This window comes from Miscanthus floridulus, chromosome 6, assembly GCF_019320115.1.
Source record: "Miscanthus floridulus cultivar M001 chromosome 6, ASM1932011v1, whole genome shotgun sequence".
In the NCBI taxonomy this organism is placed as follows: domain Eukaryota; kingdom Viridiplantae; phylum Streptophyta; class Magnoliopsida; order Poales; family Poaceae; genus Miscanthus; species Miscanthus floridulus.
Genome location: NC_089585.1, coordinates 68,353,204 through 68,373,196, shown reverse-complemented (window position 1 = coordinate 68,373,196; position 19,993 = coordinate 68,353,204). Strand labels below are relative to the sequence as shown.

The 19,993-nt window shown below is 49.0% G+C and overlaps 1 protein-coding gene across 2 annotated transcripts; it reads left to right on the top strand.

Annotated features, from left to right (window-relative positions):
• Positions 1-4,157: 4,157 nt before the first annotated feature.
• On the top strand, positions 4,158-6,001 carry LOC136458340 (bidirectional sugar transporter SWEET2a-like). Of its 2 annotated transcripts, none has more exons than XM_066458292.1 (6): positions 4,158-4,455; positions 4,627-4,663; positions 4,787-5,003; positions 5,090-5,248; positions 5,345-5,510; positions 5,619-6,001. In XM_066458292.1, the coding sequence occupies exons 1-5, from the start codon at positions 4,368-4,370 to the stop codon at positions 5,495-5,497; spliced, it is 654 nt and encodes a 217-aa protein (XP_066314389.1). In that variant the 5' UTR covers positions 4,158-4,367; the 3' UTR covers positions 5,498-5,510; positions 5,619-6,001. The 2 variants fall into 2 exon arrangements, with proteins under 2 accessions (XP_066314389.1, XP_066314388.1); XM_066458291.1 differs by having other exon boundaries at positions 4,159-4,455; positions 5,391-5,510.
• Positions 6,002-19,993: the final 13,992 nt, after the last annotated feature.

Genomic DNA, 19,993 nt, shown 5'->3' with positions numbered 1-19,993 from the left:
AAAAGGCCCTTGCAGTTTGTAGTTGGGAATTATGTATACCTCAAGGTGTCTCCTATGAGTGGGGTGCATCAGTTTGGTATCCATGGCAAGCTAGCCCCTTGATATGTGGGTCCTTACAAGGTTTTGGAGTAGTGTAGCCCAGTTGCTTATTGTCTCTAGCTTCCCGATATTTTATCTATGGTACACAATGTGTTTCCTGTATCGTAATTGAAGAAATGTTTGTGGGTCCCTGATGAAGCTGTGGAAATTGAGGGATTTCCACTCTAGCCTAATTTAACTTATATTGAGCACCCTATCAAAATCCTGGACGAAAAGGAAAGAGTGATAAGGAACAATGTGGTGAAGTTCTACAAGGTGTAGTGGCAAAACCACTCAGAGGATGAGGCCATGTGGGAACAAGAGAGCTATATATTGAAGCATTACCCCCACCTTCCCTCTGGTTCTGATAGGTAGTTGTTACGTTGAAATGTATTTCCTATCTCCTTCCCACACTAGGCACATAAAATCTTAGGGTCGAGATTTTGTTTTAGGGGGTTGGATTTGTAACACCCTCGGTGTTACACTATACAGTCTTTTCCTAAACCCTGCATGAGCATCATATTTGTGTGTAAATGTGTGTAATATAGGTTGTAAAGCAATGTACGTAACTTGAAACGTTCATCGAAAACACGAAACGGATGTTATAATTCATGTCATGTTACATCAGCTTAGGGTTCTAAACTAATTTTTATTGAGCAAGAACATAATAGAACGCATATGCGGGACTTTAATAGGGTTTGTAGTACAAGCTTCATAGGTGACGATGAAATACTTGCGGTCGAGAACAGAATTCACTAGCTAGCATATCGAATAGCTTGGAAATCAAATTCAATGCGAAACCATTTGAGACTTAGTCAAATTTCCTAAAGTCGGACAACGCTTTGATGAAGCTAAGTTCGGCAATTTTTGTAGGAGATTTGGGTTAAGTAGTGGTATGGTCTTAGGGTTTGTTTTAATAGCTTGACATGCCTATCTCGAGTGTAAAATAGGTGATTTAGCAACTAGATCACTGAGTTAGATGTTTGGGACGCTTTAAAAATCGTGCAAGGCACTTTCTCGGCCAGCTTCAGCATCTGGGCGTGATCACCGTGCCTGGCACTTGGCACTGCCACGCCGGCCACCCGATGCGCACACGCACGCACACGTGCCACCGCACTGACCGGTCCTACCTCCGGCGCTGTGTTGCTGGTCATTGTGAACCGCACCGCCGTTGCCGTGCCTCGGGCACGCGATTCATGCACGTGCAAGCCACGCCCGGTGTCCTGGCCGCTCAGCCACCACCGTCGTCGCATCCGCCTGGCCGCTCTGCCGCCTCACGCTTGCCTACGCGGGACCGTGCGCTCGTGGCTGTCCTCTGCTAGCCTGTGGCTTGGCCAGTCCGAGCTACTGTAGTGCAATGCCGCTGATGCTCGCCGTCACGTCGTGCTGCGTCCCTGGTCGCGCTATGCTCCAACCGCCGTTGTCGCGCGGCCACTGCTGCTGCTAACCCTTCATGGTTGCACGCGCGTGGGCTTGCCCGCCTGCCCTTGCCATCACATCGTGCTCGATGCGACGCTGTGCTGCTGCCTCTCTTGGACCGGCGCCATGCCACTACGGTGCAAAGTGCCGTCGTCGACTTACGAGTTATGGCAATGCGGCCAACCAATTCTGAGGCTGTTTGGCCGTTTCCCCATCGCCCTTATAGCCTGCGCACGATTGTGCACCGAGTTGACAGCACGTCCCGCCACGGCAGCGACGGGCCAAGCCATGCCTCCCGTCCCCTGTTCATCTATCACCATGGTCGCCAGACCCACGCTTTCAATTCGGGTCAATGGAGGCACCTCGGTCCAATTAACTTTGTCCACAGCTCTATCGTGTAGCCAGCCAACCACCCGACCCCTAGCTTGCAGTGAGCCTTGCCGTGCCATGCTCCAATTTGGAGCTTTCTTTCCGTGGGGTCAATAAGACCGTGTCGATATGCGTTCCGGTACAGCTTGTCTACGGTCTAATACCGTAGTAAGATCTGAAAGATAAAAGGTGATGAAATAAAACTGATTGCTCAACTCTTGCTTGAAAGTAGAACATGTGCTTACATAGAATGGCTAGATCAAGAATTAACCATGGTTGCTAATAATAATAACATAAATAAGAATCCACTATTAGCATTGCTTTCTGCAAAAAGAAAATCCAACGAACCATAAAGTTTATCATATCCCTTGGAGTCAGAAAATTATTCCCAATAGTCAGATAATTCTTGCGAGTACATTGTGTACTCCGAGTTTATTTACCCCTGTTGTAGGTAATGCTTGAGGAGTACTGTTGTGTGAAGGATTCTTCTAGTGGGCACAGACGGATTCTTGTTCTTTATCGATAGATGTTTATTATCATTCCGCTGTTTAATATTCTGCACTCTGAATTTGACGATGTAATAATAAATTTCTAAGAACTCTAGATGTATGAAATATACTAAGTATTGTAACTCGTTCTCATTATTGGATGCCTTGAGAAAAAATGTGGATCTTTTGGGCTCTCCCTTGGGGGTGTGCCTGACGAAACCCGTCCATTGTAGCTTGCTTTCGGGGTGTTTAGTGTCTGATGGAAGACGAGCGTCTTCGTAAGTATGTTATTTCGGACGGTTCCTGCCACATATTATTAGTAGAGTGCTTGCCCGAATATACATTCCAAATTTTGTGAAGACCTATTATATTATCGTATATTTTGACAAAACACATATAGAGTCTGCTTGGAACGGTTAGCTGCAGCAGCGTTGTGGCTACAGCTAAACCCTCTTCGTACGGATACTATTCAGTCACCGAAGAAAACCCGCAGCCGTTTCGCTGTGGCTACTAAAGTAGTTGAAGCGGGCGGAGGCATAGATATGTATATTTTGATATAAGCTAATATAGATCTTGATGGTTGTATGATTAATGTCAAGGAAACTTTTTTTTTCTAAAATTTCAAGTTAATGCTCCTATCAACTGAGAAAGAGCACATATCTAGTATCAATTGATGAATAGAACACATGTTAACTGCTTTATTCGTCGACAAGTACAAGGGATTCTGAGTTTGTAACAACTTACAAGTCAAACTATGTTGTGTGGCGGCTTTCTTCGGAGGTCACGGCTTGTTGCGAGTAGGTGGCGGTATGTTAGGGCTTTGACTGATATTCGCTGTGAGAAGTAGGAGCTATCGCTGAAACTTGTGATAAGCTCAGCAATAATAATGTGCAGTGGGCTTCATCGGTGCCATCTCTGTGTGTAAGTGAGTTGCTTAGGGTTTGGTTATCGTATTTAGATTTTTTTCACCGCATTTTTTCTAATAAACTATGGATAGTTTTGACGTCTTGTTTTCCTCATAAACTGAAACAATTTTATTTATTCTTAATGAAAGAATTAATTTTATTTCCTCATAATTAAAAGGCAGAGTTCCTACCATTATGTTAAAAATGGTGTAATCTCAAAAAAAACTATGCTAAATTTAACTAATTTATAGAAAAAATTATTAACATCTGTCATACCAAAGAATAAACTATGAAAAAAATTGATCATTGAAGTAATGATGCTATTTAATATTTACCTTTTTATTGTACTAATGGAAAGGATTTTTGGATTAATACAAGTATCCTACTCCCTCTGTCCCAAATTATCTGTCGCTTTTGGTTTTCGCGCCGCAAGTTTGACTCGATTTATAGAAAATGAGTGCAACATTTGTATCTCCAAATAAATTTATTAAAAAATTAGATTGAAAGATCTTTCCAACGATATCAATTATGTACCATAAATATTAATATTTTTTAATATATACTTTGTCAAAGTTATTTTTTGAAAAGTAAAAACGACAGATATTTTGGAACGGAGGGAGTATTTTGCATTTATGACCAATAGAAAAATCGTTATTCTCTTGACAACGTTTGCTTGTGTGTTTTATTTAATATAATAAAAAAAAGGCGCATATCATGACACGAACGGATTGTGTGGCCAACATATGCCTCGTGCCTCCTGTCGCCACCCCCATGCGACGTGAGAGGCCCGGGGCCCGGCCGGCCCCACCCCCAGCGTGAGCAGCGAGCGACGAAAGGAGAGGATAATGGTATCCACAAAACAAATCCCACATGTGCAAATGGCTGACGAGGACCCTGATCGACCGGGAAGGAAACGCCGAGCAAAACAAGCGAAATCCCCACCCCGGCTGCTGACAGACAGCCAGCCGCCCTCGCCCCGCTGCTGCTCGCGGCTCTGCCGCCGCGCCCGCTCCTGTAGGTCCTGCCTCCAGCCTCCAGCCTCCTGCTGATATATATATTCAGATCCGATCCCCGAGCAAGTACCTTCCCTCCTCGACGTCCAGGCACCATGGATTGGGCTGCTCCGGCATTGACGAGCTTCGTCGCCGACTCGTCGTCCTTCCGCCACCTCTGCTGCTACGGCGCCGGAATCGCAGGTTAGTACTTAGCCACCCAGCCGACATTCTATCTGTTCTTGTCTTCCCCTTCTCGCTCTGGGCGAGTCCTGGACTCCAAAACTTTGCTGCTGAATTTGATTGGCAGAGTTCTCGGCAGTTCCTCATCATCTCATAGTATCGCTGATTGCTGTTTGTGATTCGTCGTTTCAGGAAACGTCTTCGCCTTCGTGCTCTTCATCTCCCCACTGTAAGTTCCTCCCCTCTTTCTTCTGATTGAGCTGTCAGCAGATTACTCTCAAGACGACGAATTCCCACCCTTCTTTTCGTCCTCAATCGGTTCCAGCTGTAATGCCCGTCGCTTGCATTGCAGCCCCACATTCAAGCGGATCGTCCGGAACGGGTCCACGGAGCAGTTCTCGGCCATGCCGTACATCTACTCGCTGCTCAACTGCCTCATCTGCATGTGGTACGGCCTCCCCTTCGTCTCCTACGGCGTCGTCCTCGTCGCCACCGTCAACTCCATCGGCGCCGTCTTCCAGCTCGCCTACACCGCCGTCTTCATCGCCTTCGCCGACGCCAAGCAGAGGGTGGGTGCCCCGCCTGCGTTCTTGCTAGTCCTGTGCGAATTCATTAACATAGATAGGTACTGAATGAGTTGTTATCCTTGTTGCAGCTGAAGGTCTCTGCTCTCCTAGCCGCCGTCTTTGTGGTGTTCGGACTGATTGTGTTTGTTAGTTTGACTTTGTTGGATCACACAACCCGGCAGATGTTCGTCGGATATCTCAGCGTCGCATCCCTCATATTCATGTTCGCGTCCCCCTTGTCAATCATCGTGAGTTCTTATTCTTACGGCTTGTGTTGTGAAGAATATTTTGCATATCCTTACCTGACACTTATTAGGCTTTGTTTTGGCCACGTCTTCTTTTAGGACCTTTTGATGAATGATCCAAATTCGTTCCGTTATTGTTTGGCAGAATCTGGTCATCAGGACGAAGAGCGTGGAGTACATGCCCTTCTACTTGTCATTATCTATGTTTCTGATGAGTGCATCATTCTTCGGATACGGAGTGCTGCTGCGTGATTTCTTCATATATGTACGGTTCACGTTTCCTATTTGTTGGTTGAATTTTTTGCTTGGATTGGAAGGGTGTCTAACTGCATGTCTGTTAGTTGTGCTCATCTTGTTTGTTTCACTATTTCAGATTCCAAATGGTATTGGAACCATACTGGGTATCGTGCAGTTGATGCTGTATGCCTACTTCAGAAAAGGATCAAGCGAGGCAGCCAGGCTGCCATTGCTAGTCACACATACATGAGCATGACATTCACTCTCTTCCTGCTGGCCTGTGGCTACACCTGTACCACAACTTTACAACTGTTTACTAGTGATGTTCTAGCAGCTGCATATTTTGTAGTTTTGCTTCAATTCTCACTCAAATGTAGACAAATACTTGGAGGGAGTGGGACCTTTGATTTGTGAGCGGAAAGCTCTAGTTCTGTCCTGTCACCAACTATTCATCATGTTGATTTGTTCTCTCCTGAAAGCCAGCATTAACATAAGCAAAACTGGATTTCTTTTTGTAAAGGTAGATGGTGTGTTCTCTTAGCATACGCAAGTCTAAACCAAACAAAAGAAAACACATCATACCATCTTAGATAAATTCTTCAATTAAGTGCTGCTTATGGTCAATACAAAAAGTCTGTATATATCTAATGTTTGGATAACCTGCAAGCAATCACATGTTTATTTGAAAATCTTTGCTTCAATAGAGACTGCCAAAGACATAAGAAGCAACTTCACTTTTACACATGATGTTTGTTCAATTAAACACAAATGCGTGGTCAATGAAGACGTAGGTAGCTTTTTTATTCGGTGTCACTTTCTTGCAAGATATTGCTGTCTTTTGGTACGGCGCAAAATGTTTTGGCTCTGTTTGTTTGAGCTTATAAACTAGAATCCGTCCTGTTTTTTCAGCCATAGAACAGTATTTTTCTCTCATAACAAATCAATCCTTACGAATCAGTCGTAGCAACAATAAGTCCAGCCGAACAGAGCCCTTGTTTTCTTGGACGCAAGGCTGTAAACATGGCCACCATTCAACAAATATTATATTATTCTGATTTCAGCTCGAGAATAACAGATGTTGCTGGATCTGAGCTGGCACTAAATCAATCTAGTCTCTCCGAATTTTCAGGTTCGCTGTTGGACTTTCTCGAAATCCTTTGGGCGCGTACAGTACTCGCTATACTGTATTCTGCTGTATGCTAGGAAAAACTTGACCTGTCAGTGGTCAATGGCGACCTATCCCATTCACAAAAGTCCAGGTCGCTGTACTTGTCCAAATTGTTTTGCTCCTGTGAAAAGCATGATGTTCTTTCGTTTTATTTACACGCAACGGGGATCATAGTTTCGCTGTATATTCCATGGTAGATGCTGCAAGTTGTTGATGGAGTCATTCGTTTATTATGAGTGCGTGAGTGAAGTTTTGTATTATATTACTACTAGTAGTGTTGTTGCGTGGACTTCATCGGACCTATTTTTTTACATTTTGTTTTTTTTAAAAGAAAATTTATGTTTGGTAATCTGAGAGATTTAAACTCATCTTTTGAACCCTGGGGTCGGCGTCAGGACTCATGGCGTCGAGGTAACATGTCTCGGCGCCACAGACTTTGGCTCCGAGTTGCCTGGCCGTGCATAGCAGAGCATCCTAGATGACATTGACGTGGCCAGTACCTCGACGCCAGAATACATGGCTCCGAGCTCGACGCTACAGATCTTTGCACCGACCTTAGAGCCGTCAGATGATGTGTTGCGCTGCAGGTGAAGAGATGTAGCATCGAATCATCTAGCCACGTTGGGCTGCCATGTGCTGAGTCCGTGCATGGGAGGAGATGTGAGGGAGCAGCGTGGGCCCCAGCTGTCTGCGTTGAGAGGCAGGACGCATGGCAGGTGTATGCGGACCCGTGGTGCAGACGGGTCCAGGTGCATGCTGTGCTGTGGTTCCGCCATCACATCACCTCGCTCTATATACCAGTACATGTTCATGGATAACTATTCCGCATCTAGCCCCTACTCATGTACGTGTGTATATATATATATATATATATATATATATATATATATATATATATATATATATATATATATATATATATATATATATATATATATATATATTCATTTCTTTAGTAAGAGCCGGTTATATTTTATTAAACCATATTTTACTACTTTACTTTAGGTGTAAGTTCTGTATTTAACTGGTGTAAATTTTTAATATTTTTGAATTTGTTCCAATTTGCTTGTTATAGAACTAATCTGATTTTTATTCTATAATTTTTTTTAATTTGTATGTTTTATTTGATATTTTTGAATTTCTTCCAATTTGCCATTCATAGAACTAATATGTTAAATTTGTATGCCATATGCGCAGGCCACATCTTGGCCCGGGCAATCATTAATTGGGTCTTTGTTCTTCTCTTTAGATAAGATAAGATGATTGATGCACCGCGTCAATCTCAAGCAACTTATTTCGTGACACACACGAGCTCCAGAAAACAAACAACCGTACGTTAATTTAATTAACTGAAATGATTTGATTTGACGTTTGGTTGAGCTTTAAAAAAAGACCACGCTGTAGTTTTATTCGAAGGGTCTGTCTACTCTCAACTCGAGTATTTTAGACTCTCCTGACACCCAGGTGACACAGTCCTCTAAAACACTCTATTCTAAGAACCATGCAAAATTCGAGTGTTAAGACCAAGTCACACAAGATTTCCATAGCCACACACTCAGCATCTAACGAACCAAATTAAAGAGAACATATAACTACAAATTATCACATATCAGATTTAATTCTAGGGAATGCAAATTGAAAGAAATCCAGATACAAAACAAATAAAACATACAATTTTAACATATTAGTTCTATGAATGGCCAATTGGAAGAAATTCAAAAATATCAAATAAAACATACAAAGTTTAAAAAAAATATAGAAAAAAACCAAATTAGTTCTATAACAAGCAAATTGGAACAAATTCAAAAATATCAAAAATTTACACCAGTTAAATACAGAACTTACACTGAAACTAAAGTAGTAAAATATGTGTCGGTGTAGAAAGTGACCAACAAGTAAATATTTGTAGTTTTGTCGTACGTTGTGATCGGAGGTGGCTTAGCACTCAATGACATAAGGTTTATACTGGTTCAGGCAACGTGCCCTACGTCCAGTTTGAGTCGGTCGGTGACTTTATTCCTAAACCCAGGTGCTCAAAGTTTATAGTGGGGTTACAAACGAGAAGGAGAAACATGGGGGTACAAAAGGTCCGGTCGGACTCTGATTGAAAGGGCCGAGAGCGACAGGAGCTCCGCTATAAGCTAAGTGTTCAAGTGTGTGCTTATGTTTCTAACCTAGCGGTTCTGTAGTTGTGTGCTAGTGAACTTGGTCGATCTAATGAATCTGGAATCACTTGAATGTTGGAAGAGAGCGCATCCCCTTTTATAGATGAAGATGATGGCCTTACAAGTGAGAGGGAGAGAGTACGTATGCTTCTAAGCCTTGTTGCCCACGCCGGTGGGTACAGGATGATGGTAGGCGCCCACAACACTGTTGGATGTCGGATGCACGTGAGAGGTTGCGTCGTTTTGTTTGGGTATGGCAGATGTCGGTACCTGCTATACTGTTGATGCCCAGAGGCATGTGAGGAGTTTCACCATGTTTACTCGGTACAGTAAATGCCGGCGCCCACAACACTGTCGATGCCCAAAGGCATGTGGAGGGAGCCTCACCGTATGGGAGTTAATGGTGCCCACAATACTGTAGGGAAAATATCGGCGCCTACAACATTGTTTGTGTCAGGGAGGTTGCAGAATACTATTTCTATAGGTGTACAAGGTACGGTCTCTGGTATCGTGGTTTCACTTGTGCGTCTTGTCTTGCTTTCTCCGTTCGTTCCCTAATCCTTACCGTGCGGGCGTCCCCGGTCAGTTGGCCCCAGTCGGCTCTGATTGCGCCAGTTGGAGAATAGCAGTGAGCAGAGTTTTTTGCGTACCCCCGGTCGGAGATGTGGGGTCGGAGTCGGAAGTAGTGCTTTGGCCAAGCCTTCTGGTCGGAGAGGCCACCGGAGGCGGGCTGGAGACCGAAGTGAGCCCTCCGGTCAAAAAGGTGGGCCGGAGTCGGAAAACAGGCGTCGCTCCTCCTTGGCCAGACCTTCCGGTCGATGATTGGATCGCTCTTCTGGCCTATTGCCCAGATACTTGGACCGGCCCATGAGTTGCGCGTTGTCTGCTTGGGCTGAGCCTTTGTTGGGAAGCCAGTCTACGAGGGACCCTGGGTTTATGAACCCGACAAGAGCCTCCGAGCCCCAGGACGATTCGGGCAGAATCGTCTAGGGATTTTTTGTCTTCGACGGCGGGTGCGCGCGAGCGCCCCCGCAGGTGTAGCCCCTGAGCCTTGGATGATTCGGGCAGAATTGTCCAGGGGTTTTTTTTCGTGTTGCCAGCGGGGGAGGTTTTGTTTTGTCAGCGGGTGCGCGCGAGCGCACCCACGGGTGTAGCCCCCGGGCGATTCGGGCAGAATCATCTAGGGGTGTTTGTCAGCGGGCGTGTGTGCGTGTTTTTCAGTCGAGACGGAGTTTGTCAACCAAGGCGTCATTGCGTAGCCGAGGCGTTTAGTTTTGGGATCGGGCGAGGTAGAGCTCATGGATCCTGACATTAGTGTGCGTCGTGGAATCAGCCAAAGCAGTTAGTTTAGGGATCGTATGAAATGGAGCTCGTAGGTCCTAGCGTCAGTGCGCGCCATGGGATCGGGCGAGCCAGAGTCATGGATCCTGGCCATGGTGTAGCCTGCGTAGCCGTGTTAGTTAGTTTAGGGATCGGGCGAGCCAGAGCTTGTGGATCCTGATGGGGCGAGTTCGGGGTCTTAGACCCAGGCATTTGGTGTGCAGTCAAAGCGTAGCCGGATAGGGCGAGTTCGAGGTCGTAGACCTAGGCGTTTGGTGTGTAGTCAAAGCATAGCCAGATGGGGTGAGTTTGGGGTCATAGACCCAGGCATTTGGTGTACAGTCAAAGCGTAGCTGGATGGGGCAAGTTTGGAGTCATAGACCCAGGGTTTTTGGATGTCTTGAGCCCCTGAGCCCTGTTGGGCTTTGGTAGGGGTTGGTTTGAGTTGTGTGCGTTACTCCATCCTTGGTTTCTCTCAACCGGAGGGCCTAAGTTTTGTCCCTTGTCCCGATCACTCAGGCTCAAGTGACATGCTTAGTGTGTTCGCTAACGGGTATGATTGAGCGGAATCCAGGTCCATTGTTCGTGATGGGGTCGGCATAGCCCTCTTGTGACATTCCACTGCTCCTTTACCTACAACCCAACAGATGCCTAGGTCGTTCTGGAGACTGACCCAGGTGGCCTGATGGCCTCCCCTCGATGGAGATTCTATGGGTTTGGTAAGAGGTTCAGGATCGAACGAGAAGGTTGAGATGACCCTATCTGCTTCGGGGCAAACCAGGTGATGGCTGCACGGGGCTCATCTATGTTTTTCTCCCCTGGCTCTATTTGATGTGGGGCGGCCTCAAGCCCATCGTGGGCCGACCTTCGAACCCCGATCAGTCGTTGCTCATGTCAAATTAGGCAACTACCGCTTCGTGACACAATACGGAGTGTTGTGATGCATTTTGCTGCATGTGCGATGCTTAGTTCTTGAGCCCTGGGCGGTTTAGGGCCTGAATCATCCGGGGGTATGGGCGTATGGAATGAATGCATGTATGAATGTATGAAATGATTATAAAGAAATAGAGGGGGTTGGTAGTGTTACCTTGATGACTCAAGTAACAGGGTTTGGAGAGCTCCAGTCAGAAATGTCCGACTAGGACCCATGCTCGTCGTTCGTGATGGAGTCAGCATGGCCTACATGGGGCATCCCTTTGCTCCCTACCTATCTCTCGGTGTGTTTTTCTGAGCCGTTCGATTGACTTAGGAAGCTCGATGGTCTCTCCCGGCGGAGATCTCGTTTTGGGTTTTTCCAAGTCCTGCCTGGGGTGCGGAGAGCGGCTTGCATGTGGTGACGCTTCGGTTTTTGCGCCTAGTCGTGCGATAGTGGTGGGCCATACCTAGGCAACATCTCGTCTCACCAGGCGGTGTTCCGTCTAACCAGGCATCGTTCCGTTGGTCAGCATGCGTCTCATCGGTCAGGGTGTGTCCCATCGTTTCCCATCTGCATTGAATGGGGGAAGGGAGATAGTTTTTTGCTCTAATGTTTTGCCCCTCTTTGGCTATCCCGTTTCTTCCTTAAATAGGGGGAGAGAGAGGGCTCTCCATCGTAGTCCTTTTGCATGTTCTCCAACTATTGTCTCTCCTCCTTTTTCCTCCTCACCGAGAGTGCCTATATGCCGTAGCGGTTCCTAAGTGAGAGAGTGGGTGAGCGAGGGGGAGGACTTACATATCCTTTCATGAATCCAGAGCGCGATGTTGAGCTGGAGGCTGCTCGAGGCGGTGCTGGCCATCTTTGCCTAAGAAGAGGCGGCTTCCGCCAAAGGGGGTGGCGTGCTAGATTCATCTACGAGGCCTTCTTCGGGATGGAGTCATGTGTGGATTTTCTATGGTGGATCTTCATCGGGCGAGCCTTGTTGGAGGGGAAGTTGCTTAGGATCATGCCGGTGGAGGGTTCCGCGCCTACAGCTGCTTAGGTTGGCCAGTTCATAAAGTTTGATGAGATCTCTTCTAGCCATGGCGATCATACCTCGGTAGCCGTGTCCCTGCCTAGGAGCTGCCTTGACTACATGAGAAGGTCAAGAGCTCCATGTTCCTCTGTGAACATCTATGGGTGCGATGTCCTTAAGGTACCCGTTGCGCTCGCCGAAGTCGAGGGAGCAAAACCGGGCGGGGCCCCAGTGGTGGTGGTTATGTCCAACGACGTGTGCCGTGGTTTCTCCTTTGGTGTTCAGGCGATGTCGTTGAGCGGCCATAGTAGTATTTGGAGTAGTAGTAGAAAATGTAATAGTTGAGTTTGTGGGTGAGTCTCCGTGTGAGTAGTTTTTTGTATCAATGAATATATCAGTACTGTTTTTGGGATAGAATCACTATCCGTTCCTTGTTTTTATCCTAGCATAGCTTTTGTTTTTGTCCTTTCTTTTTCGCACCTGCCCGTTAGTTCCATAGGCTGTAGCTTTTTTAAGAACCTGTGGCATGGCCCGTGGGGCTCGGTTGCTCGTAACCATAGGTCGTGGCGGGGTGCATTCTATTAGGAGTAAGAACAAAGTTTACATAGGGTAATCAAAGGAAAAGGAATGTGCTTTCATTTGGGGACAAACTTGTTTACCATGTGACAGTAAAAAAGAGAGTAAAAAGAGAGGTAGTATTCAGTATTGTACCCTTATGGAGCCCCCAAGCGACCTGGGCTGAAAGTGTTCGGGCTAGGGTGCTTTATAGGGGCAAGTGTTGACTAAAAAGCGGTGAGACCATATTTAGGGGGAAAACGACGTAGCTGTTCAATGTTCCAAGTGTTGGTGAGAACATCGCCATTCTTGTCCTCTAGTCGGTAGGTGCCTGGTCGGATTACTTCGGTCACCATATAGGGCCCTTCCCATGATGGAGAGAGTTTGTGTTTTTCCTTTGTTGATTGGGCCCTCTAGAGTACGAGATCGCCGACTTTGAGTATCTGCCCCCTGATCTTCCTTTCATGGTACCTACACAGGGTTTGTTGGTAGCGAGTGGAACAAATGACGGTCGTCTCGTGGGCCTCTTTGAGCAGGTCGACTGCGTCTTGCTGAGCCTCCGTGGCTTGGTCATGGTCGAAAGCCTTCACTCTTGGGGTGCCATGGTCGAGGTTCGAGGGTAGCACTGCCTTAGCTCCATAGGCCAGGAAGAAGGGTGTGAACCCTGTGGATCGGTTTGGGGTCATTCTTAGGCTCTAGAGGATCGCTGGGACCTCTATAACCCATCGCCCGGCATATTTGTTGAGTCGGTCGAAGATGCGTGACTTAAGTCCTTAGAGGACCATGCCATTGGCACGCTTGACCTGACCATTAGTTTCATGGATGTTCGATTGAGGCCCAGTCGATCCTGATGTTGTACCCATCACTGAAGTCTAGGAACTTCTTTCCGATGAAGTTAGTCCCATGGTCGATGATGATACAGTTAGGAATGCCGAACTAGTAGATGATGTCGAGGAAGAATTTGACTGCCTCTTTCGAGTGGATGTTGGTGATGGGCTTGGCCTCTATCCACTTGGTGAACTTGTTGACTGCTATGAGTAGGTGAGTGAAACCGCCTGGGCCCTTTTTGAGGGGTCCCACCATGTCGAGGCCCCAGACCACGAATGGCTAGGTGATGGGGATGGTTTGGAGCTCCTGTGCCGGCAAATGGGTTTGCCGAGCATAGAACTGGCATCCTTCACACCTGCGAACGACCTCCTCTGCATCTCATAGCATGGTGGGCCAGTAAAAACCTTCACAAAAGGCTTTTGTGACCAGCGACCTTGGGGCTGCGTGATGTTTGTAGATCCTGGCATGGACCTCGAGGAGGAGCTGCTTCCCTTGGTTGGTTGGGATGCACTTCATGAGTACCCCCGATGGACTTCATTTGTAGAGTTCATCACCGAGCACGACAAAGGTCTTGGCACGTCAAGCGATCCATTAGGCTTCAGTCCTTTTGAACAGGAGAACCTCCTTGAGGAGGTAGGCTAGTAGCGGTGTTCGCCAATCGGTTTGATTGAGTGCCAATATGGCGACGTTGGTGGGTGACGTCGTCATGGAGGTACTAGGATCGAAGCCCTGAGCGCTGGCTTAGCATTGGGGTTGAAGCCCCTAGGCGCTGGCTTGGCATCGGGGTCAGAGCCCTCAGGCGCCACCTAGGCGTCGGGGTGTGCCTGGATCGGACCTTCTAGGATGCGGGCAGACGGCTCATGGATGTCGTTGATGAAGACCCCGCTTGGGGATGGATCCCGCCTAGCAGCCAATTTTGCAAGAAAATCGGTGGCATCGTTGTCCCTTCGAGGGACATGATGTAGCTCGATCCCCTAGAATTTATCCTTGAGCTTGCGCACCTCTTGGCAGTATGCTACCATGAGAGGGCTTTTGTAGGAGGACTCCTTCATGACTTGATCAACGACTAGCTCCAAGTCACCGTGAACTTAGAGTCGCATAGCACCAAGCTCGATGGTGATGCGTAGTCCATTGATGAGGGCCTCGTACTCCGCGGTGTTGTTTGAGGCTAAAAAGTGGAGGCGAATGGTGTAGCGGAGCCTACTCCTGTCCGGGGAGATCAGAACCACTCTAGCCCCCGAGCCTAGCGCCATTACAAACCCATTGAAATACACTGTCTAGTACTCATGGGTGACGTCTGGAGTCGATAGCTATACCTCTGTCCATTCGGCGACAAAATCCACAAGAGCCTGAGATTTAATGGCGGTATAGGGGATGTACCTCATGTCGTGGCCCATGAGTTTGAGTGCCCACTTAGAGATCCATCCCGCGGTGTCACGGTTGTGGATGATGTCCCTGAGTGGGTATGAAGTAACGACTGCAACTTCATGGTCGGTGAAGTAGTGCAGGAGCTTTCGGGTTGCCATCAGCACGGTGTATAGGAGTTTCTACACCTAGGGGTACCAGACCTTGGGGTTGATGAGTACTTCCTCGATGAAGTATACGGGTCGCTGGACCTTAAGTTGATGTCCCAGCTCCTCCCTTTCGATGACCAGCACGGCGCTTACCGCATGGTTGCTGGCCGCGATGTAGAGGAGAAGGGGTTCTCCCTGTTCGGGAGCGATGAGGATCGGGGCTGACGTCAGGGATGCTTTGAGGCTCTCTTGGGCCTACTAAGCTTCCTCAGTCCAAACGAAAGTGTCCGTCCTTTTGAGGAGCTTGTAGAGTGGCGTCTCCCGTTCGCCGAACCGAGAGATGAATCGACTTAGGATAGCTAGACAGCCGGTGAGCCTTTGCACGCCCTTGACATTACATATAGGACCCCTATTGGAGATGGCCGTGATTTTTTGGGGTTGGTCGCGATGCCGCGCTCGGACATAATGTATCCTAGCAGCTTCCCCTTTGGAACCCGAAAACACATTTTTTGGGATTCAGCCTGATGTTGAATCTTTGGAGGTTCACGAACGTTGCGGCCAAGCTTATGATCAGGTCACAAGCTTGAGTTGTTTTGACCACTATGTCATCAACATAGATGGCAATCGTTGGTCTTGGCCGCTCGACCTGATTAGGCTGGTCGAGTGGGTCAATTTGGTCGACGAAGCATTGCTGCATGCACCTTTGGTAGGTGGCGTTAGCATTCTTCAAGCCAAATGGCATGGTTATGTAGCAGTACAAACCATACGGGGTGATGAATGAGATTGCGAGCTGATCAAACTCTTTGATCTTGATATGGTGATAGCCCAAGTAGGCATCCAGAAAGGAGAGGATCTCATAACCCGAGATGGAGTCGACTATCTGGTCTATGCGTGGCAAAGGAAAGTGATCCTTTGGACATGCTTTGTTGAGGCCAGTATTCAATGCACATTCTCCACTTCCTGGTCTTCTTTTTAACAAGAATAGGATTGGCAAGCCCGTCGGAGTGGAAACCTCTCTGATGAATCCGGCTGCTAGGAGTTTGGCGATCTCTTCGCCTATGGCTTTGCGCCTGTCATCATTGAAGTGACGTAGGCATTGCTTGGTGGGCTTCGAGCCCAGGATGAGGCGTAGTGCATGCTTGGCAACCTCCTGTGGTATGCCCAGCATGTTAGAAGGCTACCATGCGAAGACATCACGATTAGCGCATAGGAAGTCGATGAGCTTGCATTCCTATTTGGCCAAGAGCTGGGTCCCGATCCGCACCGTCTTGGTTGGGTCGGTGGGGTCGATTCCCACCACCTTGGTTTCCTCGAGCGGGTGGAAGGCCATCGAGGAGGTTGGTTTGTTGCAGTCTAGGACTGCTGGGGTCGATGACTCCTCGAGCCGTGGGAGCTCGAATGAGTTGATGACCATGGTGGTGAGCTCAAAATGCTTGGGGTCACACATGAAGGCGTGCGAGAAGGCGCTGCTCATGATGATGACGTCGTTTGGTCCTAGCATCTTCAGCTTGAGGTAGGTGTAGTTGGGGATTGCCATGAATTTGGCGTAGTATGGTCGCCCCAAGATGGCGTGGTAGGATCCTAGGAAGTCCACCACTTTGAAGGTGAGGACCTCCGAGCAGAAGTTGGCTCGGTTGCCAAATGTGACAGGCAGATCAATCTGCCCGAGTGGGTATGCCTACGCTCCCAGAATCACCCCGTGGAAGGGAGAACCCGCAAGGTAGAGTTTCGACCAGGGGATGCGCATGGCATCGAGGGTGTCAATATAGAGGATGTTGAGGCCATTGCCTCTGTCCATTGACACCTTGGTGAGACGCTTCTTACGAACGATAGGGTCGACGACGAGCGGGTAGTGTCCTGGTCTCATGATGTGGGAGGGATGGTCCCTTTGATCGAAGGTGATCGGTGATTTCGACCAGCTAAGGAAGGAGGGGATGGCCGTCTCGGTGGTGCATGCCTCCCTATAGCGTACCTTGTGTTGGCGCTTAGACCAGATGGTGTCGGATTTGCCGAAGATCATGATGCATTCCTCAGCATCGGGGAAACTATCTCCATCCTTGCCCGTTGCGCCTCCTTTCTTGGCTGCCGCCTCTTTGCCGTCCCCTTCTTTTGGCCCGCTGGCCTATCGTAGGAAACTTTTGAGGAGCTCACAGTCCTTGTAGAGGTGCTTGATAGGGTAGACGTGGTTGGTGCACGGACTATCCATGAGCTTATTGAAGTGGTTAGGCAGTCCCTATTGGGGTTGCTTGCCCGTGCGATCCGCCACGACGACCAATGTGGTGTTGTCCGATCGACGCCGATCCTTTTTTTTCTTCTTGCCCCTCTGTGTCGAGGGGCCCTCATCTTGGTTGATGCGCTTGGCCTTGCCTTTGTCCTGGCCCCCATTGAAGACCGCTCCGACTGCCTCCTTGCCGAAGGTGTGATTAGTGGTGACGTCGAGTAGGTTGCGGGTGGTACGGGGCATCAGGCATCCAAGCTTGTGGATCAGGGATTTGTAGGTCATCCTAGAGAGGAATGCGCTGATGACGTCCGTGTCAACGACATCAGGGAGGGAGTTGCATCATTAGGAGAACCTACGGATGTAATCCCGCAGGGACTCGCTGGGCTCCTGCTGGCAACTCTTGAGGTCCTATGAGTTTCTAGGGTGGACATACGTCCCCTAAAAATTTCCGACGAAGACCCTCTTGAGGTCCACCTAGTCACAGATGCTGTCGTGCGGGAGGAATTCAAGCCATGCTCAAACATGTTCCCCCATGTAGATGGGGAGATACTGAATGATGAAATAGTCATAATCCACCCCTCCGGCTCGGTAGGCGAGCTAGAAATCTTCGAGCGAAATACCGGGGTTTGTCTCCCTAGTGTACTTAGTGATGTTGGTGGGTGGTCGGAAGCACTGTGGGAACGACGCTCTCCAGATACGCCGGTCAAAGGCCCGTCCTAGGCCCTCAGGGTTGGGACTCCAGTCATCCGGCCGGTGACCATGCCTGGGGCACATTTCACCGCTCCCCTCGATGGTTCGGTTGGGATCCATGTCGCCTACTCTCGCCGCCGCTCGGTGGGTGTCATCATCGTGTTGGGCCCGATGCCGATTGCTGATGATGCTGCAAGCGTCCTGGTGCGGACCGGGCCGCTTGTGTACCAGTGGTCGGTGCGGAGCAGGCGCCAGGTCAGACCGAGGCACGGTTGCTGCCTCCCGAGCCGCAACTGGCGGCTGTAGCGATGAGTGGATGGAGCGATCCGTCTGGCGTGTCCCCGCTCCCCCGGTGGGGAGAGAGGGCGCGTGTCGGAGTCACGATGCGGAGCTTTTCGCCTATTGAGCGACGGCGGCTTCTACTAGAACCCGGAGGTTTCGGTAGACTACACGCTCCTAGGGGTTGATGGGCTCGGGAACACCGCGTAGAAGCATTGCTGCAGCAGCGATGTTCTGGCTAACCCGAGCGAATTGTGGGAGATCGTTCCCCTCGTTCATGATATCGCACTGGACTTGGCGGGCATGACCTCGGGCGCCGCCCGCCGGGTTATGCGCATGGGGCGCGACGTGCTGCACTGATCTTGCCGATGCAGGCGGTAGCTGGTTTTGCCGTCGTTGTCATAGTTCCTCGGTGTGCCGGTGTGCAAACGTGAGGGCCTCTGCACGTGGGTCCGGAGGTGTGTGAGTTTGTGCAGACTCTACAACGATCGACGGCTGTCCTAGAGCATCTGCCATAGCGCACTCGTAGGACGGACGGTGGCTAGGTGCCACATCACCGACGCTGGAGCCGTCGCTCTCACCATCGTCATCCGGGAGTTCGTGGAAAGTGGTAGGAGCATAGCGTGACATTCCCATGAATTCGGATGTGAGGGGGGATGGCGGCAGCATCCCTCGGAGTCCCCGAGCGCACGGGTCCGCGGGGGATGCGAGGCCATAGGGGAACCGATCATATGGTGTTTGTGATGTGGTAAATACAGTCCCTCCGGATAATCGACGGGAGATAGTAAATAGAGAGTAAATTACAGTATGCATATTACTCACAGCGGGGTTTGAGCAGGGAGTTTGCTCGGAATAAAGCGCAGATGCCTCGTCGTTGAAGTCGTCGTGCGTCCTGGAGCCGATGGAGGGCGCCGCTCCGATGGGTGCCGGAACGAGAGTCTCCTCATGGAGGTGTAGTACGCTGAGCCGGTTGGCGACAAAGTCCATGCTTCCGAAGAGGAAGGCCTAGGAAGACTCGAAGACGGGTGGAACCCACATCCCAATAGGTGGGAGTGCAGGAAATTCCAGTGAGCCGAAGTGAATCGTGTCGCCTGAGCCCGCCATGGCGAAGGTGGTGGAAAAGTGGGCCATCCGATGACCAAAAAAGTGTTGAACATACAACGTCTTTCCCACGGACGCCGCCAACTGTCGATGCAGAAAGTGACCAACAAGTAAATATTTATAGTTTTGCCATACGTTGTGATCGAAGGTGGCCTAGCACTCAATGACACAGGGTTTATACTGGTTCAGGCAACATGCCCTACGTCTAGTTTGAGTCAGTCGGTGACTTTATTCCTGAGCCCAGGTGCTCAAAGTTTACAGTGGGGTTACAAACGAGAAGGAGAAAGATGGGGGGTACAAGAGGTCTGGTCGGAAGGGCCGAGAGAGACAGGAGCTCCGCTATGAGCTAAGTGTTCAAGCGTGTGCTTGTGGTTCGAACTTGGCGGTTCTGTGGTTGTGTGCTAGTGAACTTGGTCGATCTAATGAATCTAGAATCACTTGAATATTGGGAGAGAGCGCATCCCCTTTTATAGATGAAGGGGATGACATTACAAGTGAGAGGGAGAGAGTGCATATGCTTCTAAGCCTTGTTGCCCACGCCGACGAGTACAGGATGATGGCAGTCGCCCACAACACTGTTGGATGTCAGATGCATGTGGGAGGTTGCGTCGTTTTGTTCGGGTATGGCAGATGTCAGTACCTGCTATACTGTTGATGCCCAGAGGCATGTGAGGAATTTCACCATGTTCACTAGGTACGGTAAATGCTGACGCCCACAACACTGTCGATGTCCATAGAC